At 36.5% G+C, this 24,882-nt stretch overlaps 1 protein-coding gene across 4 annotated transcripts in view; it reads right to left on the reverse strand.

Moving 5' to 3' along the window:
* Positions 1-24,882, reverse strand: part of COL24A1 (collagen type XXIV alpha 1 chain) — a 392,042-nt gene that overhangs the window by 110,977 nt on the left and 256,183 nt on the right. For all 4 annotated transcript variants that reach the window (XR_007721823.1, XM_050772561.1, XM_050772480.1 and 1 more), the window contains exons 34-38: positions 14,577-14,630; positions 12,703-12,756; positions 12,085-12,138; positions 10,712-10,765; positions 10,444-10,551 (exon numbers count right to left, since the gene is read on the reverse strand). Coding sequence is in view for 3 of the 4 variants with exons in the window: in XM_050772561.1 (XP_050628518.1) it covers positions 10,444-10,551; positions 10,712-10,765; positions 12,085-12,138; positions 12,703-12,756; positions 14,577-14,630 (324 nt within the window). In the remaining variant the exon portion in view is untranslated. The remainder of the gene's footprint in view (positions 1-10,443; positions 10,552-10,711; positions 10,766-12,084; positions 12,139-12,702; positions 12,757-14,576; positions 14,631-24,882) is intronic.

Raw genomic sequence — 24,882 nt, forward strand, 5'->3', positions numbered from 1 at the left:
ACCCAAAGCCAAAGTCTCAAAATCCCTCCTGTTAATCCTAAACTGCTTTCCTCCTACTCTTCCCCACCTCCACTGTAATGAGGCAAAGTTTGAAAATTAGTAAAATGGTTTTCTTTCTTGCCTCTTTGAATATGAGGACTTTGCCTGTTCAGCCTCAGGTGTCTGTATGCCCAAAGGCTGAATGCCTTAAAATAATATTTTTCTATTTTCCTTGTTTCCAACTTTTAACATTTCACAAGTTGAGTCTGGAGCACCTAGCACACAAAGCTGTCCTGTGATAGAAAAGACACTTTCCATGTATTACCATAAGGCTTTTACTAGATGTTAGAAGGATGAGAATATAACACAGGGGAAGTAAAGATAAGCACAGAGGTTTTGTTTGTTTGTTTTGGCTCCAGGAGAATGTGGGAAGGCAAAGGAGGAGAGAGAGACATATTTTCCCTTTTCTGAGTTTTGTCAGAGAGAGATCTTTGTTCCCGACTACTCATTTGGAATTTGGAAAGGTATCTTCTGTAGATATCACCTGGTGTGTAGCCCCATCAATATGGTTACTCAACAAAGTCAAAATGAGGAAGACCATATGGTTACATTTTCCTGAGCTACTCTTCGATTCCTATATGATGTAGATGTCAACTCAGAAACAGCTGGGAAGTTCGTGGCAGGAACAGAGTGATCACTACTCTAGGAATATATAGCTCTACAATAAGGGCTGAAGAGCAGGTTTCCTTGGCTAGTACTGAATAAGGACCACAGCAGACCTCAGAGACATCTATAGAAATTAGTGGGACCTGATGTGAGACCAGTTCAGCAAGGGAATCCTCTTCTCCAAAAAAAAAAAAAAAAAAAAAAAAAAAAGAAAGAAAGAAAATTACTAGACACAAACATCATCACCAGAAACCATCAGGATAGGCAGTGAGGGAAGATTACCCTGTCCCAATTAGCATGAATAACAACTGCATCAATATCCAAGGCATCCTCATCCTTGCCATCACAAGACACATAGACTCAATGTTGGAAAGGAGTAAAAGAGAGAGGTCAAGGACTCAAGTCTGAGCACCTGAAGAAATTACTACTTTATATGATTAGATTAAGTTTAAGCATTCAACTGAATCGGATTTTAAATTTTCTCTTTGCCTGCTGCCATCTGTCCCCCCAACCCCACTGCATTCCACTAATCAGTAAGTAGCAGCTTGTGAGAAAAAGCAGATGAGCCAGAAATAAATTAATTACATATTTGCATATCTCTAAGTACAAATTTGTTGCTCTGTTACACATTTAATGGCATGATCATCCATTCAGTTGCTCAGGCTAAAATCTAGGGTTTATTATTTATTACTTTATCCCATCTTCTCAACATCTAAACCAGGAGCAAATTCAGTCAGCTATGCCTCTAAAATATGTTTTGAATCTGATCATTATTCACTATCACTGTGTTTTCTCAATCCAAGCCACCATCATTTTTCATCTAGACTACTGCCAAAGTTTTATAAGTGGTTTGGTCTACTTTTAACCCCATAGTCCACTTCTTCACAATAGCCCACATAATCACTAACAATTTTAATCATACCCTTCTCTCTGTTCAAAACCTTCCACATGACTGTCCATTGCAATGAGAATAATCACTAAACCTCCTATCATGGTCTATAATACTCTATGATCTGACTCCTACCATTTCTCTGACATCATGTTTTCCAATTATTTACTATAATCTAGACACAGGGCTCTTTCCCATTTTTTTCTTTCCTTTTTTAAAAAATAGATCAAGACCCCTTCTGCCTTAGGGCCTTTGCATTAGATATTCCCTCTATTTAGAAATCTCTTTTCCTCAGATAATCACATGGGTGGCTTTCTCTATGCTTAGGTGCCTGTCTCAATGCAGCCTCAGGTAGTACTTCTGTGATCATGCCAAATAGGTAACCCCTTTACCTAGTCACTCCACATCCCAGTAACATATTTTCTCCCTTCCTTCCTTCCTTCCCTCCCTCCTTCCTTCCTTCCTTCCTTTCCTCCCTCCCTCCCTCTCTTCCTCCCTCCCCCCCCACTCCCTCTCCCCCTCCCTCCTTCCCTTCCCTTCTTCCCTCCTTCCTTCCCTTCCCTTCTTCCCTCCCTCCTTCTCTTCCCTTCTTTCCCTTTTCTCTCTATCTTTTCCTTCCTTCCTTCCTTCCCTCCCTCCCTCTTTTCTTCCTTTCCTTTCCTTTCCTTTTCCTTCCTTCCTTCCTTCCTTCCTTCCTTCCTTCCCTTCCTTCCTTCCTTCCTTCCTTCCTTCCTTCCTTTCTCTTTCTTTCTCTTTTTTCTTTTCTTTCTTTTTGACGGTCTTGCTCTGTCACTTGGCTGGAGTGCAGTGGCATGATCATGGCTCACTGCAGCCCTGACCTCCCAGCAATCTCAAGCAGATGCTCCCACCCCAGCCTCTAAAGTAGCTGGGACCACAGGTGTAAGCTACCACACCCAGCAAACTTTTAATTTTTTTTGGTAGAGATGGGGGTTTCTTTATGTTGCCCAGGCTGGTCTTGAACTCCAGGGCTCAAGTGATCCTCCCATCTCAGCCTCCCAAAGTGCCGGGTTTATAGGCATGAATCACTGCACTCAATCTTTATTTCCTTCACAGCACTTATCACTACCAGAATTATCACTCATGTTCAAATTGTCTTCCCACATTAGAATACAAATTCCTATAAATTTCATGACAGCATGAACCTTGTCTGTTTTGTTCACTGCTGTAACATTAACATTTATAACTGTGTCTGGCTTAATAAATATTTAATGAATCAATAAATGAGTGACAGAATGTATGCCCAAAGTTGAAAATAATTAGCCCTAATCAGACAGTAAGTTAGTCTATTACGTATTCACTTGTAAGAAAATAACATTTTAAAGAACATGCATTAAATGTCGAAAGTAAAACCAAGGTTTGTGAGTAAAAGGCAAAGTATAGTGAGAGATTTTAATAATATTTTTCAGCTTCTAGGGAACAGAACATATGAATCTATTAGGAAATTTTTGCACAGTAAACTTCTGCACATATTTAAAAAACCCATTATGTATGAGAAAAGGGGTTGCCTTTTTCTATATGGTATTTTCTTGTTGTTATAATCAGAAAGAACCCCCTGGTTATTTGTTCAGTATTTTTCTCTTCAAGGATATGTTGTTGTTTTATTTTTTTAGGAGGAAGTGTAAATTTCCACTGCTAGTAGGCTAGTTTATTTTAGTGCTTTTCCTGAAATGTGTAAATAATATTTTGCTCCAAAATGTTGGCTTTTAAAAGTTAACATTGCCCACTGCAACCCATTTGTGTATCCAGAGGTTTCCAGGGCATATAGGAAAAATAGCAACTTTTGTTTTACAATGTGCATGCTAAAATGGATTTATTTAATAATTACAGAAAGAAGAATGCTATTTTTTTGATGTGTGCCTACAGTCCCAGCTATCTGGGAGGCTGAGGCAGGAGAATTCCTTGGGCCCAGGAGTTTACGTCTAGCCTGGGCAACATAGGAAGACCCCATCTTTTTAAAAATGCTATTTTATACAATTTATATATGTCATTTATCTATGTCATGTTGATTGAGAATAGTCAGCTTGATGTTGCTTACTAATAAAATAGAGGAACCAGTTGGGATTCCCTATTTTAGACTTTGCGAAAGTAGCTGTTTTATCTCAGAAGTATCACATAAAATCTATTTTTTAAAACAGACTTATTGAGGAATAATTCACATTTACATATGTGGCAGTCACGATATGTATATATTCATACATGATATCCACATATCATGTATATGAATTATGTGCCCATTTAATTTGTACAATTCGACGATTTTTAGTATATTCACATAGTTGAACAACCATCACCAAAATCAATTTTAGAACATTTTCCTCACTCCCCCCCAAAATCTCATTATCATAAGAAGTCACTCCCCATTTCTTTCTAACCCCTCTAGCCCTAGGCAACCACTAATCCACTTTCTGTATGTATAGATTTGCCTATTTATGATATTTCCTATAAAAGTACAATATGTGGGCTGGGTGCAGTGGCTCACACCTGTAATCCCAGCTCTTTGGGAGGCAGAGAGATCGAGACCAACCTGGCTAACACGGTGAAACCTGGTCTCTACTAAAAATACAAAAAATTATCCGGGCATGGTGGTGGGTACCTGTAGTTCCAGCTACTCTGGAGGCTGAGGCAGGAGAATGGTGTGAACCCGGGAGATGGAGCTTGCAGTGAGCCGAGATCGTGCCACTGCACTGTGGCCTGGGCGACAGAGCAAGACTCCGTCTCAAAAAAAAAAAAAAAAAAAAAAAAAAAAGTACAATATGTGGTTTCTAGTGAATTGTTTCTTTCATTTAGCATAATGTTTTCAAGGTTCATCTATGTACCATGTACTAGTACACCATTTCTTTTTATTGTCAAACAATATTTCACATGTTATTTATTAATTCATCAGGTGATGCCCATTTGGGTTGTTTCTACTTTTTGGCTCTTGAGAATCATGTGCTGTGAAAATTCATGTACAAGTTTTTGTTTAAACGCAATTCTCTTGGACATATATACCTAGAAGTGGAATTGCTGGGTCATATGTTAAGTTCACGTTTAACATTTTGCAGAACTGACAAAGTGGTTTACAAAGAAACTGCAGATTTTATATCTCATCAGCAATGTATAATGGTTCCAATTTCTCTATATCCTCATTAACACTAACCATCCTAGTAGGTATGAAGTGGTATCTCACTGTGGTTTTTATTTGCATTTTCCTGATATTTGTAATGATATTGAGCATCTTTTCATGTACTTATTAGCCATTTGTATATCTTCTTTGGAGATATTTAAGTCTGTCCATTTTTCATTTATGTTAATTATCTTATTATCATATTGTTAATATATTCTGGATATGAGTCCCTTATCATATATGATTTTCAAATATTTTCTCCCATTATGTGGGTTGACATTTTACTTTCCTGATTGTGTCCTATGAACCAAAAAGCTTTTAATTTTAATGAAGTCCAATTTATCATGAAGACATACTCCTATGTTTTCTTCTAAGACTTTTACAGTTTTAGTTCTTACATTTAGGTCTGTGACTCATTTTGAGTTCATTTTTTTTGTAGCATAAGAAAGGGTTCAACTTTATTCTTTTGCATGTGGTTATCCAGTTGTTCCAGCACTATTTGGTGAAAAGACCATTCTTTCTCTCATTGAATTGTCTTGGCATATGATGTGCTTTTCTAAATGAAATTTATTTTGTTCTTTTCCTGTAATTTGTTTCATTTCTTGAGATAGCCAATAACACTAACCACACTTTGAATAAAACCCGAATTTCTTATCATAGCTTAAAAAGTCCTTCATGATCTACTTCCTACCTATTTCTTCAAGCTCATCTCAAACAACTTTTCACTATTTATTATGCTGCAGCTGTAATAGCTTCCTTTCAGTTTCCTAAAAATACTTAGCTCATTCTCACCTCTATATCTCGGCCCTTGCTTCTTCATCTGTCTTGAAGGATCTTCCCACAGTTCTTTGCATGATGGGTTCCTTTTTATTCTTCATGTCTCAATATAACTGTCCCCTATTCAGAGAAGACTTCTCTCACTACCCTAGCTGAAATATGTTCTCTATCTTTAACTAGTTGACTTTTCTACCCATCATCAGTTATTCTCTTTCATTACTATGTTTATTTCCATTATTGTATTATCACAGTCTGCAGTGATCTTTTAATCTGTCAGTCTTCTTCACCAGATTATAACATTTGAGGATCAGGAAACTTGGTAGTCTTGTTCCCCACTGTATCCCTAATGTTTAGTAGAGTTCTTGGCTTACAGAAGGTACTCAAAAACCTCACTGAATTCATAAATGAACAAAAATATTTTATAGAATCACAGTCTGTAAGGCTGAATAAAAGTTTAGAAAATCTAAGACCATGCATTTTTTAAAGCCTTAGAACCTTTACTTCCTAGAAAATCTATGTTAAAAATCTATGTTAAAAAAACATACATGGATCTTTCCTGATAGATACAGGAATAGAAAAAAATGGGGCCCTGCTAACTTAGTATCCCTCCTGACACAACCATCTTGGGAAGTTCTGCATAGCTCCAACCCCTTTATTTTGTGTCATGTGTGAACATATAAATTAAAGAATGACTCACTCAACAATGTACAGCTCTTTAGTGGGAGATCAGGGACACAGTGGTCAGTGCAGGGCTTGCTATTTGTGTTGCTTTATGATGAAACTGTTCAGAATAAACAAGCCTAACACCAGAGTCACAGAAACCATTCTGAAGATAAAGATTTAGATAATCATTTACTCCATAATGCCACTTACTGCCATTGACCCTAAATTCCCAACTGATTGTTTCCAAGGAAACTGTTAGAATCAAGAAACACGTATATCTTATCGTTCTTTTCTTTTTTTTTTTTTTTGAGACGGAGTCTGGCTCTGTCGCCCAGGCTGGAGTGCAGTGGCCAGATCTCAGCTCACTGCAAGCTCCGCCTCCTGGGTTTAAGCCATTCTCCTTTATCGTTCTTTTCTAACTAATGATATTCTTCTCATCTTTATGACTTCACTTTTAAGATCTTATTTAAAAAACTTATTTGAGAAGGTCACTTTATTTCATTTTATCTTCCCTTAAGATATTCACCTCTACCTATTATCATACCACCTTAAACAGGTAGTAAAAACCACATTTCAATAAATCCAACCAAATTTTCTCCTAAACATATGAAACAGGACAATTTCATTTTAATACACCCAACTTTGGAGTTGATAGTTGCATGTCTGCTCAGATCTTAGATAACACAGTGGTAGATTTTTTAGCATAGATAATAGACCATAAGTCTGGCAGATGTTTCTTTTCAGATGCTTCTTTTCAGATGCTTCCCAATTCTTTTCTCATGCAGAGTTATGCATTTAGGCAACTGAACATTTTAGCACAAGATTCAAGCGTAAAATATACAATTTTTTTTTTCTGTTTAAAGAAATCTAACTCCTGGATTTGGAATTCGTTACTGATGCTTCTCTTGCTTTATTTTTTCAATCCAGATCTCATTCTTCAATCTTCTAGGAAGTAAGGAGATCTTTTCTTTTCTTGAAAAAAAAAGTTTTATTTCTTTCTCTTACTCTCTTTCTTATTTATTTTGTAAGAATCCAAGGTAGCATCTTTGTGACACTGCCTAAGGAAGAATTTTTAAAGTGCAAAAATAAATCCGGCATTAGGCTGTCTGATTAAGCAATAGTTCCTTGGATCGCAAAATTCTTTTGAAAAAATATGCCATGGTATTTTTATTGAGTTTATAAGCTGAAAGCCATTTAACATTCCAAGGAGAACAACAAAAAGAATAAAAAAACACACATGTGGTGTTACTAAAAAAAGGCACCAAAGATGTGTACTAGGCATGATTTTTCCTGGGAAAAATTATGAAGCAGATGAAATCTGTGTTTATCATTTTTCCATGACTTGTTTTGAGTACCTTTTCCATCTCTGCTCTACTCGTCACTGTCATACTGTATCATTCCTCTTTGGGATTCCTTGCTGTGTTATTCTATGGTATATGTTTAGACCTTCCCTTTTCTTAATTCTGTTTTTCCCCTCCCTACAAACACTTAGGATTCTGCTAGAGAACTATGCTAGTTGAGTTTTTAAAAATACATGCTAAAATATGAATAACTGTTGATGGCTTTTCCAACCTAAAAACAAATTTGACAAGAATTATCAGGAAGATAATCACACTTTCTTGGCATTTGTTACTTGGCTTCTCTGTGGGTACAGGCGTGATGCTAATGGAAGAGGGATGAGTCCTTTAACAAATATGAAAATTATTAAGAACTCTAGAGAGGAAAAATATGGGGCCAAAGCTGGTTAACCTATGGGTAAGCAAGGCTTAGAGACACAAATCCAGAAAATAAAGAAAGTTCTTCAATGGCTGGGTGTAGCGGCTCACGCCTGTAACTCTAGCACTTTGGGAGGCCAAAGTGGGAGGATCACTTGAGTTCAGGAGTTTGAGACCAGCCAGGCCAACATGGTGAAACTCCGTTTCTTATAAAAATACAAAAATTAGGTGGGCATGGTGGTGGGTGCTTGTACTCCCAGCTACTCGGGAGATTGAGGCAGGAGAATTGCTTGAACCCGGGAGGGAGAGGTTGAAGTGAGCCAAAATCGTGCCACTGAACTTCTGGGTGACAGAGTGAGACTCTGTCTAAAGGAAAAGATTCTTTATTAATAATTTCTTTAGTGATTTCTTTATTCTTTAGTAAATAAATAAAGCAGTGCCATCTGCTATATTACCTTGTACAAATCTCTTAGCTTTTTCTAAGTTTTTTTCCCATTTGTAAAATAGGAAATAATAACATCTATAGGTTATTGGGAGGATTCTATGACAGTATATAAGTGAAATTATATTGTTTAACGTTTGGACTAATGATGTCTAAGATAATTTTGGGGGCTGGGTGCGGTGGCTCACACCTGTATTCCCAGCACTTTGGGAGGCCGAGGCTGGTGGATCAGTTGAGGTCAGGAGTTTAAGACCAGCCTGACCCACATGGTAAAACCCCGTCTCTACTAAAAATATAAAAATTAGCCCATCATGGTGGCGCATGCCTGTAGTCTCAGCTAATCTGGAGGCAGACGTAAGAGAATCTCTTGAACCCGGGAGGCGGAGGTTGCAGTGAGCCTAGATTGTGCCATTGAACTCCAGCCTGGGTGACAGAGTGAGACTCCATCTCATAAATAAATAAACAAATAAATAATTTTGGGGATTCCTAAGTACTTTGTATTTGCTGTGGTGGAACACCCATCACAGTTCTTCAGGACTGAGAGCAGGACAGAGAAGAAATGGGCACTTTATTACTATTGTAAAACTGAAGAGAAAAATGTTGCCATTTGCCAGTGCTCAAAAATATCTGATACTTCCGGTTTATCTTCATTCGTCAAATGTTATTTTGAAATATGCCATTATTTGGGGGTAGATGTACTATAATATTATTTTAATTGCTGCTAAAGGAATTATAGTCATTGATAAAAATGAATGGTGAGACAGCTAGCTTGTGTTTCATTTATGATATTTGTTGTTTTCTTCCAGATAGAGCTTTCCTCTTAGTCCTGCAAACCTAACTGAACTGATTGGGGCAGGGCCCATTCAATGATCTGCAGGTTAGAAACCAGAGGAAAAGAGAAGGACAGAAAAAAAGTTGAAAATTATAAACTCTGTAAACCATTACTTTGTCTTCCAGTCTGCCTGCATGATCAGTTTACTCATAATTAGTTCCTCAGTCTTTACTGAGCTCCCATGTGGAAATACTGGAGCACAGAAGCACTGTGGTTTATGGGAAGGAGTAAAGACAGAGCATCTGGTTTTGAAGAGCTATGCTTTCTCTTGGGGAAGAGACCCACATGCTTAAATGTTGCAATCTTTAAAAGGCAGAATAAAACTGCCAGAGTACAGAAGAAAGAGAAACCATTTTCTGGTAGGGTCAAAAGGGATGACTCCCAAGATAGGAGAATACCTCTGAAGGCAAGAACATTTAGAGAAGTAAAGACAATAACTCTGAGGAGAACCCATGTTTAAAGATATGAGACAAGAAAAAGGGAACAGTAAAATGAAACAATAGAATGACCAGATAGGCTATAATATGGAAGACTATAATAAATATAAATTAAGCATTTAAGCAAAAAGGATGCTATTCGCTCTCTCTCTCTCTTTTTTTAGATGGAATCTCCCTCTGTCTCCCAGGTTGGAGTGCAGTGACATGATCTTGGCTCATTGTAACCTCCGCCTCCCAGGTTCAAGTGATTCTCCTGCCTCAGCCTCCCGAGTAGCTGGAATTACAAGCATGCACCGTGGCGTCCATCTAATTTTTGTATTTTTAGTGGAGAAGGGGTTTCACCATGTTGGCCAGGCTGGTCTATTACTCCTAACCTCAGGTGATCCACCCACTTTGCCTTCCCAAAGTGCTGGGATTACAGGACTGACCATTATTCTTATTATTTGTTCACATCTTCCATTTGTCTTGAGGTGAGATAATTTGTTCAATATGATGTTTAGAACTTCCCTTGAAGTAATAACAAAATTTATTATAACAAATAAGTAATAACAAATGGTTGCAAAGAATTTCTTGTTTCATCCTGGAGCTGGGATATTACTCTACAACAATAATGTCCGTTATAGGAATATAGATCCAAAATATTTAATCAAACTAAGTTCAAGACAACATAAAACATTCCTTTATAAATGCCTTATGACAGAAGTTACATGGCTTATGGGCAAAGCATCTTTCCTCTTTGGATCTTAGGAGGGCTGATAATCAGTTCTTGACTTGTCCTTCTCTCAAGCCACAGTTCCACATATACAATTACCCACTGGATATATAAGGAGGTCAGAGCATGTGTAGGTGTGTGCATGTGTACACATACAGGCAGTGAATTCACTTAGTATTTGAAAGTGAACCCAGCAGTACTTACCGGAAGGCCCATTTGGCCTGATCTACCCAAGGGCCCTATAATTCCTGGTAAGCCCATGTCTCCTTTTTCTCCATCCTCTCCAGGAAGTCCCCTTCCTCCTGAAGCTCCCTGTAATGCAATAAAAAACTTTTTTTATAAAAGAATACAGTGAAATAATTATGCCAACAAAAAGCAGGTTTTTGCTTGCCACACAAAAATAATGATGTCTAATATTTTAAAGATTTTACAAAGCATCTATTTTATATATAATGTTAAAAGTATAATTTACCTTTAACCCATCTTTTCCTTGGAGACCTTCTTCTCCAGGAGCTCCTGGTTCACCCTATTTTGTAGCAGAAACAGTACGATTGAATTTTTTTTTGCTATATCATTTATCTTATTTTATTTTTAGCCCACAGCATATATGGAAAATAACAAATTTGTGTTCACTTATTTCTATTACTTTATCTCTAAAGAGGATTTGACAGTATAATGAGCATGATTTAATTTGCCTTGAATAGCTCTGAAGATGCTTTCATGATTCAGAGTGTCATAAATTCAAATATAAGATGATCCCAGAATATTAGTAAATTTTAGATAATTAAAGTAATATACATCCATTTGGTAGCTCTAGAATTTTATACAGCTAGACTTGTGTTTTTGAGTTCAAGAAATGTAAATACTGCATCTCATAAAATTATAGTGCTTTGCTATATTGAATTTACATGGGTTAATATAATTTGATTCAGTTATGACCACTCTACCAGATTTTTAAAGTTTCCACATTTCCTCCCTTTCAATAGAGAGGTAAAGATTAAGGCTCTGGTACATTACTTAGTTGTCTTTTAGATATGGAACTTGCAGAAATGTAGAGCCATACTTTACAAAGCTATTAAAGTAGGACTGGCTTTCTTGATACTGAAATTATTTAAAAGTAAATTAATTAGTGCATCTTTATCGTTGCTCCATCTTTTCTATCACTGACATTTCTATTATCCTCACTTCTCATTCACCCCACTCCACACAAAAAAGGGAATGTAAAAAGAAAGAAGCCAGATACAAAATATATCTCCCTACTTTGCCTTTTAGTGAACAAATGTCTCTTAAAATTATCTTGGGCACTATTATCTTAGGAAACAACTCCTTACCACAGCTCAGAATAAAGGCTATCTATATTAGGATAACTTCTCAAAGCTATCTAACTGCAACAATTTGCAATTATGGCCTTGCATCTTGTTAACCCTGCATGATCATAGGTTTGATTTTTTTAGAGCAAATTAAATCTATAAATTAGATTTCAATCTTTTATCTGTCTTGTTAGGTCACGAACTATTCTGAGAGTTGATCACTGGTACTTGTGAATTTCTTCTTAATGCTGACGTTAGTGACAATCACAGTGACTCCACGTTTTTGGTAAGGGTTCTACAAAGTATACCTGATTTTGAGAAAAGGACATACGAGGTTAAGACTCTAAATACTACTAAATTAGAATAGGGACAAAATTTGACACGCAGCTTTTGAAATTATGAAATAAAACCAAACATTTTCTATAATGTATCAGAAAGGTTTATTATCCTATTTTTTGAGTGTTTAGACTAATAAGTTTTGAGTCTCTGAAAGAAGGGGGTTAGTGTATTAAAAGAGTTTCCAGTGGGCACTCACTCGCAAACCTGGTTCCCCAGGTTCTCCAACACTTCCTGCAGGTCCAACATCTCCCTGAGGAAACAAAGGGAAAGATTAAACTCTTTTCTACTAAGACTGCATGGCTAATTATGGAGGGCATGTCATAAGGCACGGTTCCCCAACGCCTGGGCCGTAGAGGGCACCTGTCCAAGGCCTGTTAGGAACTGCGCCGCACAACAGGAGGTGAACAGCTGGTGACACAGCATTACTGTCTGAGCTCCACCTCCTGACAGATCAGTGGCAGCATTAGATTCTCACAGAAGCATGAACTCTATTGTGAACTGTGCATTTGAGGGATCTGGGTTGCACAATCTTTATGAGAATCTAATGCCTGATGATCTAAGGTGGGACAGTTTCATCCTGAAACCATCCCCTGCTCCACTTCCATCTGTGGAAAAACTCTCTTCCATGAAACTGGTCCCTGGTGCCAGACAAATAGGTTGGGGACTGCTGTCATAAGGAATAGGAGTTCCAAATTTTTCTCTGGGGGCTTCCACCTTCTTTCAAGTTGGCAAATGTAGGGGATTCAATGGTAGCAAGTATAGAGGATTCAATGATGAAAGTTTAGAGACTCTCCACTATTTTTTAGAAGGTTACCTTTGCACCTGGTTCACCTTGCAGACCAGACTCTCCCTCAATGCCTGGAGGTCCCTACAAGAGAATAATTTGACACATTACAAAGGCAACAGCAGTCTCATGAGAAGATGGTGGTAACACTGAACTCAAGGGTGAGATGCCTGTGTCCAAAAGGGCATAATTGCTGTCCCTTTATCAACTTCATAGCATAAGTACAGATACTTTCTGACACCATTTAATAGTTCAAATGTAAAGACAACTTCATCTAAAATTAGGACTTTCAAGATCCATTTCTTCTAATCCTCTCTGTCATCCTTTAAACTTCATCCAAAGCGATTTGTTCTTCCTTTCCCTTTCTGTAGTGCCTTCAGGAATCTACTTACTTTAAAAATTCATTTTTCTTTGTTGGTTTCATAAAAATATAATGCAAATAAGAGATAAATTTATTCACATTATAGAAGACACAGACAGACAGACAGACAGACGCACACACACACACACACACACACCTTCTTTTCCAGCCTTCTTTCATGGTGGGTCCATTTTTGTTGGGAAGCTTTCAGTTTTCTTTACTTTGAGAACATACAAGTTCTTGCAACCTCTGGCTATTTCCAGGCCTAAAGTTCCTACTATTGCTGATGTTACAACTATTTTTGTCTCCAAGAACATTTACCTTATTTGTGAGCATGCTACGTGTGCCCCTCCCTTCCCTTTAGGGAGGAGAAGAGTTTTATTGGGGACACAGGTGAACAGGTCTGCAGAAATTAAGTCATGTAAACCATTATTTACCATGTTAAGAAATTGGCATTTTATCCTAAAGGCCATGAGAACTCTTGAAAAATTTAAAAGAAATGAATGATATAAGAAAGATAAACTGGCAACAAGTAGATGATGGAATTATAGGAGTTGGAGGAGACATGGCATGAGAGGGTAGGGGACAGTGCACTGGCAATAGGGATAAAGAGGAAAGGGTAGATTTAAGAAGAATGGGCAGGAGGAGGCCTATTCAAAAGGAAATGGTCACTGATTAGAGAGGATTAGGTAGAAGAAGGAGTCTAGGATGACTCTCTGTTTTGGGTTATTGGGTATAAGGGATATCTTTCATTGAGATGGGAATTAAACAGAGGAAGAACAGTGGGAAAGTAATGAATTTGGTTTAGATATTTTGAATTGTAGATGACTGTGGGATATCTAGGCGGATGTTTAAAAAGATAACAGGAAATCAATAATTGAATCTGAGGAGAGAGGTATAAAATACAGCTACCAAGTTGAGATCTATCAGAGTAAAATTGGTAATTACAGTCACTGTAATAACATGATCACTAAGCCAAGGAAGTAAAAGGGCAACTTCATGTCAAGACTCAGAAAGGCTAATGAGAAGGTGAAGTGGCAAATCAAGACAGAGCAGTTTCACAGCAGCCAAGGGAGCAGTTTCACAACAGCTAAATAAATCAAACATTAAATAAAATGTTTGATTTATTTAGTACTAAAGTTACAAACAATGGAAATAAAAGAATTGGATATTTATAACAAATTTGGCTTATAATTCCAAAATATATCCTAAATTGGGTAATGTCTCAGTATTCTCCTATACAGGGCATATAATATTTTAGAATGAAAGGTTTTCAAGTCAACTTTAAATCAGTGAAGGGAAAGCTCTATCTACTTTGTGTTCTGTCATCTCAATGAGGTAATTATTAGAGGAGAACTTCATATGTATAAAATTAGACATATAATAATCATCTCTGCTTTTAATGGAATTTTAGGCTTTTTTCTGAATATGAAACAATACTATGGAAGTATTCCTCATAATATATATCTAATTATTAATTTTACCCTAGAGCCTTACAAAAAGTAGAATATTTATGAACAAGAACGAGCCACGAAAAATTTACCTCAATGCCCATTTCTCCAGGAGGTCCAACATCACCTTGCAGTCCTCGCAGGCCCTATATTAAAATAAAATGTAAAATATGAGAATAAAAGTTTACTCTGGGTCAGTAAATGTATGCATCTGGATATGGGTTTTATAATAGAATACATATTTACATAATACATAATTATGTAAATACATAATACATAATTGTATAAATACATAATACATTTATCAACATATTACTTTACTCTGTATAGACAAAATTATATCTTTAGTTGATTCATGTGTGTGTGTGTGTGTGTGTGTGTGTGTGCGCGCATGTGTTTTTGTTTCTTTTTTTTTTGAGACTGAGTTTCACTCTTGTTGCCCAGCTGGAGCGCAGTGGCGCAGTCTCCACTCACTGCAACCTCCGCCTCCCAGGGTCAAGCAATTCTCCTGCTTCAGCCTCTCAAGTAGCTGGGATTACAGGCAACTGCCACCACGCTCGGCTAATTTTCATATTTGTAGTAGAGATGGGGTTTCACTATGTTGGCCAGGCTGGTCACGAACTCCTGACCTCAGGTGATCCACCTGCCTCAGCCTCCCAAAGTGCTGGGATTACAGGCGTGAGCCACCGCGCCCAGCCTCACGTGTTTTTAAAATAAATTTACTAAGCTATGCTTGTATTACAAAGAAAAGAGTGGCATTCATTCTTTTATTCTCTAATTCACTCATTCATTCAATATTAAGCACCTCATAAGTATCATATATTGTGCTAAGCATTTTGACAAGGTATCTTATTTAATGTATGTGATAGTCATTCATCTACTTAAAATTCCTAGCAAATATGTGACAAAGAAATTTGCATCTTAAAGATGTAAATATATGATCTTTTTTTTACTGATTGTGTAGTTTTACCCCTCAAGAATGTCATACAGTTGGAATCATACAGCATGTAACCTTTTCATACTGACTTCAACTTAGTAGTACGCATTTAAGTTTCCTTTGTAAATTTTTGTGGCTTGATAGTTCATTTATTTTTAATGCTGAATAATATTCCATTGTATGGGTATACCACAGTTTGTTTATCCATTTATTCATTGGACATTGTTTTAGTTAACTGAGGATTCTATAACAAAATAGTATACATTAATGGCTTATAAACCACAGAAATTTATTTCCCACAGTTCTGGAGGCTGGAAAGTCCAAGATAAAGGTGCTGGCAGATTCAGTGTCTGGTGAAGGCCCACTTTCTGCTTCATAGATGGTGCCTTCTAGTTGTGTCCTCACATGTTAGAAGGGGCGAGCTGGCTCTTGCATGCCTCTTTTATAAAGGCACTAATCCCAATAATGAGGGCACAGCACCTCAAAGATCCTGCCCTATAATACCATTACCTTGGGGACTGGGATTTCAACAAACGAATTTTTGGGGGAACATGGTCCAATTATAGCAGACATATTGATTCATACTGGTTGCTTCAAATTTTTTGCACCTATAAATAAAGCTGCTATAAACATTCTTGTACAGGTTTTTGTGTGGACATAAGTTTTCAATTCATTTGGGTGAACACTAAGGAGCATGATCACCGGATCATATGGTAAGAGTATGCCTACCTTTGTAAAAAAACTGTCTTCCAAAGTGGCTGGACCATTTTGCATTCCCACTAGCAATGAATGAGAGCTCCTGTTGTTCCACATCCTTGCCAACCTTTGGCATCATCAAAGTTTTAGATTTTAGTCATTCTAACAGGTGTATAGAGGTATGTCATTATTGTTTTAATTTGCAATTCTTTAATGACATATGATCTTGAGCATATTTTTACATGCTTCTATACTATTTCTATATCTTCTTTGGTGTGGTGTCTGTTCAGATCTTTTGCCAACATTTTAACTGGTGTTTAAAGAAAATTGTTGACTTTTAAATGTTTTTTCTGTATTTTAGATACAAGTCTTTTATCAGATATATGTTTTGAAAATGTTTTCTCCCAGTCTGTGGACTGTCTCTTCATTCTCTTAACAGTGTTTTTTTAAGGCAGATTTAAAAAGATGTTAATGAAGTCCAACTTATCAATTTTTTCTTTCATGGGTTGTGCTTTTGGGGATGTAGATAAAAACTCACCAAGAAACCTCAGGTCACATCGATTTTCTTCTATGTTTATATTTTAGGAGTTTTATGGTTTTGTTTTTTACATGTAAGTCTATGATTCATTTTGAGGGGGTGTGTGTGTGTGTGTGTGTGTATAAGATCTGCATCTAGATTCATGTTTTGCATGTGGGTATCTATTTGTTCCAGCATAATTTGTTGAAAAGACTATCCATTGTATTGTCTTTGCTCCTTTGTCACAGATCACTTGACTTTATTTGTGACTATATACTGTGTATATTGTGTAGAACAAAGAGTGTATCTGTGTTCTATTTCTGGGTTCACCATTCTGTTCCAATGAACTACAGTTGAAATTTAAACCAACATAAGGGTTACAGTGCCAACCTCCTGCACAGTTAAAAATCTGAGTACAACTTTCAACTCCCCAAAAATGTAACCATTTATAGCCTACTATTGACTGGATGCCTTGCTAATAACATAAGCAGGTGTTTAACAGATATTTTATATGTGTATTATACATATACACATATACACATATTTTATATGTATATTATATACTGTAGTTTTAAAGTAAGCTAGAATAAAGAATACTGTATTCTTAAGTGGAAGTAGAGCATCATCAAGATCTTCATCCTCATTGTCTCCATGCTGAGTAGGCTGAGGAGGTGGAAGAAGAGGAGGGGTTGTTCTTGCTGTCTCAGGGGTAGCAGAAGTGGAAGAAAATCCACAAATAAGAGGACCTTTGCAGTTCAAACCCATGTTGTTCAAGGGTCAATTGTACTTGTCTATTCTTTTGCCAATATTACACTGCCTTGATTACTGTAGTTTTACAGTAAATCTTGAAGTCAGTGTCAGTTCTCCAACTTTGTTTTTCAATATTGTATTGGCTATTCTGGGTCTTTTGCCTTTCCATAGAAACTTGAGAATCTGTTAATATATACAATGTAACTTGCTTGGATTTTGATTAGAACTGCATTGAATTGATAGATCAATTTGTGAAGAACTAATATCTTAACAATATTGAGTCCTTCTACCTATGACCATGAAATATCCTTCCATTTAATTTCTTTGATCAAGGTTTTCCTCATACAGATCTTACATATATTTTGTTAGATTTATACCTATTTCTTTCTCTCTTTTTTGGTGCTAATGTAAATGATATCGTGTTTTTCATTTTAAATTCCAATTACTCATTGCTGGTAATATAGAAAAGCAATTGATTTTTGTATATTAACTTATACCCTGTTATGCTACAATCTCATTATAACTGCTTATTAGTTTAGGGAATTTAAAAAATAAGTTCTTGAAGATTTTTCACACAGACAGCCATGCCATCTACAAAGGAAGACAGTTTTATTTCTTCTTTCCCAATTTGTATACTTTTTATTTTCTTTTCTTATTGCACTAGCTAGGACTTCCAGGACAATGCTGAATAGGAGTTAAAATTTAACAAAGGAGGAACATGTTTTCCTTATTCTCTTGCTCTTAAAAGTATCTAGTTTTCTCACCAGTAAGTATAATATTGGCTATAAGATTTTTTTTAAAATATGTTTTTCAAAAAGCTGAGGAAGTGCCCCTTTATTTCAGGTTTGAGAGTTTTTTTTTTTTTTTATCATGAATGGTTGTTAGATTTTTTCAAATGATTTTCCTGCATCTTTTCATATCATATTTTCTTATTTAGCCTGTTGAGGTGGTGGATTACATTAACTGACATTCTACTGTTAAACCAGTCTTGTAAACCTGGAAAAAATTACACTTGTTTATGATGCATAATTCTGTTTATACATTGTTTGATTCAATTTGCTAATATTTTGTTGAGGATTTTACATCTATGTTCATGAATAATATTGGTCTATAGTTTTCTTTTCTTGTGATATGTTTGTCTGGTTTTTTTGTTAGGGTAATGCTCATGTAATGGCCTCACGTATGTGGCCTCACATAATTAGGAAATATTCTGTTGTTTCTATTTTCTGGAACAGCTTGTACATAACTGGTATCATTTGTTCTTTAAATGTTTAGTTGAATTCACCAATGAGATAACCTGAGACCAGTGCTTTCTGTTTCAGAGGGTTATTAGTGATTGATTCTGTTTCTTCATCGATACACGTTGATGAAGATATTGATGGAAATCAAATCAAATCAAATCAAGTCAAATCAAACCTATTCAGGTTATCCTTTTCTGTTTATGTGAGTTTTGGTAAAATATGTCTTTTAAGGAATTGGTCTATTTCATTTAAGTTATCAAATTTGTGGAAATATTGGGAGGCTGAGGCAGGCCAATCACAAGGTCAGAAGTTTGAGATCAGCCTGACCAACCTGGTGAAACCCCATTTCTACTAAAAATATAAAAAAAGTTAGCCAGGCATGGTGGCACGCACCTGTAATCCCAGCTACTCAGGAGGCTGAGGCAGGAGAATCGCTTGAACCCGGGAGGCGGAGGTTGCAGTGAGCTGAGATCACACCACTAGCCTGGGTGACAGAGCGAGACTCCGTCTCAAAAAAGAAAAAAAAATTGTGAAAATAGAATTGCTCATAATATCCATTTATTATCATTTTAATGCTAATGATATCAGTAGTGATATTGATATTCTGATATTAGTAATTTGTATTTTCTCTTTTTTTCCCCTTGGTTAGCCTGGCCTGAGGTTGATTAATTTTGGTCGCACTGATGTTCTCTATTATTTTCCTGTTTTCAATTTCACTGATTTCTGCTGATTTTCATTACTTATTTTCTTCTGCTTACTTTGTATTTAATTTGCTTTTCTTTTATAGTTTCCTAGGATGGAAGCTTAGATTACTAATCTTAAGTATTTCTTCTTTCCTCTTATTTTGATTCAGTGCTATAAATTTCCCTCTAGGCACTGCATCTCAAGCATTTTGACAAACTATATTTTCATTTAGTTCAAAATATTTTTAAATTATTCCTGAAACTCCTTTTTTGATCAATAAGTTATTAAAAGTGTATTATTTAATCTCCAAATATTTTGGAAATCTCCAGTCATTTTCTGTTACCGTAGTTTGAGAGCAAACGTTGTATGATGTCTAGTCTTTTAAATTTGTTAAGGTGTTTTATGGCCCAGAATTTGGTCTCTCTTGGTGAATGTTCCATGTCAGTTTGTGAAGAGTGTGTATTCTACTGTTGTTCGATAACATATTTTATAAATGTAAATTAAACCTAGTTGACTTACAGTACTCTCTGTTGACTAATTTTCTGCCTGCTGGGTCTCTCAATTACTGATAGAGGGGTGTTATTGTCTCCAACTATAATAATAGAGTCATCTATTTTTCCTTGAAAATCATCTCAGCATTTGCTTCACGTATTTTGATGCTCCACTGTCAGGTGAATTAAGTATTGTTATGCCATCTTGGAGAAATGACCCTGCTATCATTATGCCGTGTCTCTCTTTACCCTGATAATTTTTCTTGTTCTGAAGACTGCTTTCTCTGACATATAAACATTTCCAGCTTTCCTTTGATGAACGTTAGCATGATATACTTTCCTTCATATTTCAAACGGATTTCCTGAAGACAACATACAATTGGGTCTTGCTTTCATATTCACTTTGGCAATCTCCTAAGTGGTATACTTAGACCATTGACATTTAAGTGACTATGATATCATTGAGCTAGTATATACCATAGTTGTTAGTTTTCATTTGTTGTCTTTGTTCTTTATTGCTTCTTCTTCTTTGGTCTTCTTCTTTTTTATTTTTTTGGCTTCTCATTTTATTTTTTATTTTTATGTTTATTTCATTTTTGAGATGGAGTCTCACTCTGTCACCCAGGCTGGAGTGTAGTGGCATGATCTTGGTGCACTGCAAACTCTGCCTCCCGGATTCAAGTGATTCTCCCACTTCAGCCTCCTGAGTAGCTGGGACTACAGGCACGTCCTACCATGTCCAGCTAATTTTCGCATTGTTTTGGTAGAGACGGGGTTTTACCATGTAGTCCAGGTTTGTCTCAAACTCCTGACCATAAGCAATCTACCTGCCTTGGCATCCTAAAGTGCTAGGATTAAAGGCATGAGCCACCATGCCCACTCTGGCCTCTCATTTTAATTAAGCATTTTATATGATTTCATTTTCTTTCCTGGGTTAGCATACAAATTATGCTACTTTTAAAACTTTTTAAAGTGGACACTCTAGAGTTTGCAATACATATTTGCAATTAACCTAAGTCCATTTTCTTTCTTTTTAAAAAGACCCTACAGCACCTGGTATTCCTAGGCCATCTCCAATCCCAGTACTTACCAGTCCTGACCCCGTTTAGCATCCAAGATCAGATGAGATTAAGAACATTCAGGGTGCTATGGCCATTGATCTAGTCCATTTTCATATAACACTATACCACTTCATGAGTAGTGCCAGTACTTTATAACAATTCCTCCCTCTTCTTCCTTATAACATTTGACTTATCCATGAGATATAATACCAAATACTGTTGCTATTATTATTTTGTACAAATTGTCTGTTAGATCAATTAAGAATTATAAAAATATTTTATTTTACTTTCATTTATTCCTTCTCTAACACTCTTCTTACCTAGATGAGTTTCTTACCTATGTCACTTTTCTTCTCTCTGAAGAACTTCTTTTAACATTACTTGCTGGTCTACTAGTGACAAATTCCTTAAATTTTTGTTTGAGAAAGACTTTATTTCTCTTTTACTTTGAAATTCCCAGCTTCATAATTCCAAAATGTCTGTTATCCCTGAGTCTGTTTCTGCTTATTTGTCTCTGTAGACTGTTTCTGCCTTTTATCTTGCCTTATAATTTTTTTTGAAAGCCAGACATGATATAAATGTAAATGAAACCAAGGTGAATAGGCCTTTAATGTGATATTTTATATTATCTGGCTGTGGGTTAGGCTGTGTTTACTGGTTGTAGCTAGGTGTGTTTCAAAATGGTTACTATCCCTCTCCCTCTGCTGGAAGCAGGAGGGAATTCTTCTCTGTTTGAAAGTGAGAACTTGTTAGGGCTCCGGAAGGACGTAAAACTCAAGGAACACGTAGGGGCCTCCCAAAGACTAGGCCCTCTCTGAGTTTTTTTAACACTCAAGCTGGTCTACACTGAGTCTCCAGTAATTTGCTAATTATGGTTTAAAGTGTCCCTACTGTCCAGATGTGGGCTATGTATTTGCCTGTCTGTCTCTCCATTTTGGGGGCAGTACTTTGTCTTGTGACCTTAAGTCTCTGACAGATCTAAGAAGAGTTGTTGACTTTCAGTGTGTCCATCTTTTTTCTTGTTTTGAGGATGTTTTGATGACTTCCAAGTTCCTTACATTTCAGACCAGAAAACACATTAATTAATTAATTTAGAGGCAGAGTCTTGTTCTGTCACCCAGGCTGGAGTGCAGTGGCACGATCTAGGCTCACTGCACCCTCCGCCTCCCAGGTTCAAGTAATTCTCCTACCTCAGCTTCCTGAGTAGCTGGGATTACTGGCACCCACCACCATGCCTGGCTTTTTTTTTTTTTTTTTTTTTTTTTTAGTAGAAACGGGGTTTTACCATGTTGGCCAGGCTGGTCTCAAACTCCTGACCTCAAGTGATCCACTTGCTTTGGCCTCCCAAAGTGGTGGGTTTACAGGTGTGCGCCACTGTGCCCAACCCAGAAAACACTTTACTATTGTCAACCTAAATAACAAAGAGAAAGAGGCTCTCTAAAAGAAATAAGGTATTTATTTTGGAATAGAGCATTGTAATGGGAACATGCATGTCGTAGTAAGCTATGCACATATTCAGGGAGATAAAGAAAGGGAATAGTTTGTAAAGGAAAAATGAGGATTATATAATTGTTTTGAAATGATTATCCTTGGCTATAAATATCAACAACAATGGTGATACCAGTCCAGGGCTGGACAGGCCGTTGCTGGGCAGATGTCTTTTCAGAAATATTTTTTGTATATGGATGCAAATGTTCTTTGGGCAAGGTTGTGATTTTTGCAATTTTTTGTGATCGTTTGTGCTATCAGGCATCTAAGAATGAGAACTCTGTCTTTATGGCCTTCACCTCTATTTGTCAGATTTTTCTTTTATTTTCTTAACATCAGTGACTCCATTTTGATTCTGACAACTTTCACACTATGATTTTTAAATCTTTTTTTGGGGGGAGACTGGGAGATTCAGCTAGAAGCCAAATTGTGCTCCACACACAATAATTTTTTTTTTTTTTTTTGAGATAGAGTCACACTCTGTCACCCAGGTTGGAGTGCAGTGGTGTGATCTTGGCTCACTGCAGCCTTTGCCTCCTGGGTTAAAGCAATTCTGCCTCAGCCTCTCAAGTAGCTGGGACTACAGGTGTGTACCACCATGTCTGGCTAATCTTTTGTATTTTTAGTAGAGGTGGGGTTTCACTATATTGGCCAGGCTGATCTTGAACTCGTGACCTCAAGTGATCCATCCACCTCGACCTCCCAAAGTGCTGGGATTACAGGCATGAGCCACTGTGCTTGGCCCCCATGCAATGATTTTTAAAGAATCAAAAATGGCTGGCTGGATGCAGTGGCTCACACCTGTAATGCCAGCACTTTGGGAGGCAGAGGTGGGCGGATCACAAGGTCAGGAAATCAAGACTATCCTGGCTAACACGGTGAAACCCCATCTCTACTAAAAATACGAAAAATTAGTGGGGCGTGGTGGCAGGCACTTGTAGTCCCAGCTACTCAGGAGGCTGAGGCAAGAGAATCGATGGAACCTGGGAGGCAGAGGTTGCAGTGAGCCAAGATTGCGCCACTGCACTCTACCCTGAGTGACAGAGTGAGACTCCGTCTAAAAAGAAAAAAAATAAAAATAAAAATAAAAATAAAAAGTTGCTAAATTTTAGATTACTTGTTTTTGTATTTTTCATTATATCTGTGATATATTAATAGATTTCTTAATAACAACTAACTTTTCCTTGATTGTAATTCTTCCTTTTACTTCACTGAGGTGGATAATTCTTTATATACATGGTTAAATTTTACTTAATTTTTCGTTCAGATTTTTACAATTATATTTGTAAGTGAAATTCATCTGCCGCTTTATTTTGGCTGCTCTCTTTGTCTGACTGAGATGCTGATATAGGGTACTCTTATCTTTTGTTTCCAAGACTGTTGCCACTCTAATGAGTAACTGAGTGAAGTTTTATTATACACTTTTAGTTAACTTGAGAATCCTATTAACTATTTTTTGAGGTAAGTGGAAATGACTTCTGGTATCTAAGAAAAAGTAGCTAGAAAATAATATTTTAAAATTTACAGGGGATATTATAAAGGAAGCTTATGAAGAGTTTAAATTTTAGAGTATAGCATTCCCCTTGTTCCCTCTTTAAAGGCAGTTTTCAATAATTAAGAGATATTAACTATATTTATTTAGGTCAGGAGATTTTTTTTTCAACTTGTCTTCTGAAATGGAAGAATAAATGAACAAAATGATAAAAGAGAGAATGAACAAATGTCACCATTCTCCTCTTATTGAGGGTGATTGTGCAGGTTGTACACTACACAAACCAAGGGACATTATTTGTTACAAGGTTTGAGTTGATTAGACATTTTCTTTCTGTACATATGTGATTAAAATCTACATCAGAGGTCAGCAAATTTCTTTTTTTTCAAGGGCAAGACAGTAAGTATTTTAGGCTTGTGGGTCATGTGGTCTCTGTCAAAACTTTTAAATTTTGCTCTCATAGTATGAAAGCAGCCATACATACATAAGGGAATTGTTGTGGCTGTGTTTCAATAAAATTTGATTTACAGAAGCATAACTGGACTGAGGGCAGTGGTTTACCTATCCTACTTTATGCCTACATACTTCTAAGGGAATCTAATATTATCATGAAGATTTTAAGATGGGTTATGGTTATAGCTGAAACTCCTAACTTACATATCTGATTTTCCTCTTACTCTCTCAGTTTCTTGTGCAGTTTCAACCTTTTCTGCCAGCGTTTTGTAAATGTTGTAGCTCTTTAAGCCTCAGCCTTAGATCTTTTTCTTTTCTCACCTTTATACTCTTTCTATAGGCAATGAATCCAATATTTTTTAACTTCAGTGCATTCCTCTACTCTGAATCCAACTGCCAACTTCATGTTTCTCAAAGACACCTCAAATTCAACAGTTAAACTGAATTTATAATCTTCCATTCTCAAACCTACTTTTCTGTGTTTTTTTTGTTTCAGTGAATATTATCATCAACTCTTTAATACACTAAGCCAGAAATTTAAGAATTATACTTCACATACAGAGTCTTTATTACCTATTGATTTTATCC

The sequence above is a fragment of the Macaca thibetana genome, chromosome 1 (genome assembly GCF_024542745.1).
Source record: "Macaca thibetana thibetana isolate TM-01 chromosome 1, ASM2454274v1, whole genome shotgun sequence".
NCBI lineage: Eukaryota > Metazoa > Chordata > Mammalia > Primates > Cercopithecidae > Macaca > Macaca thibetana.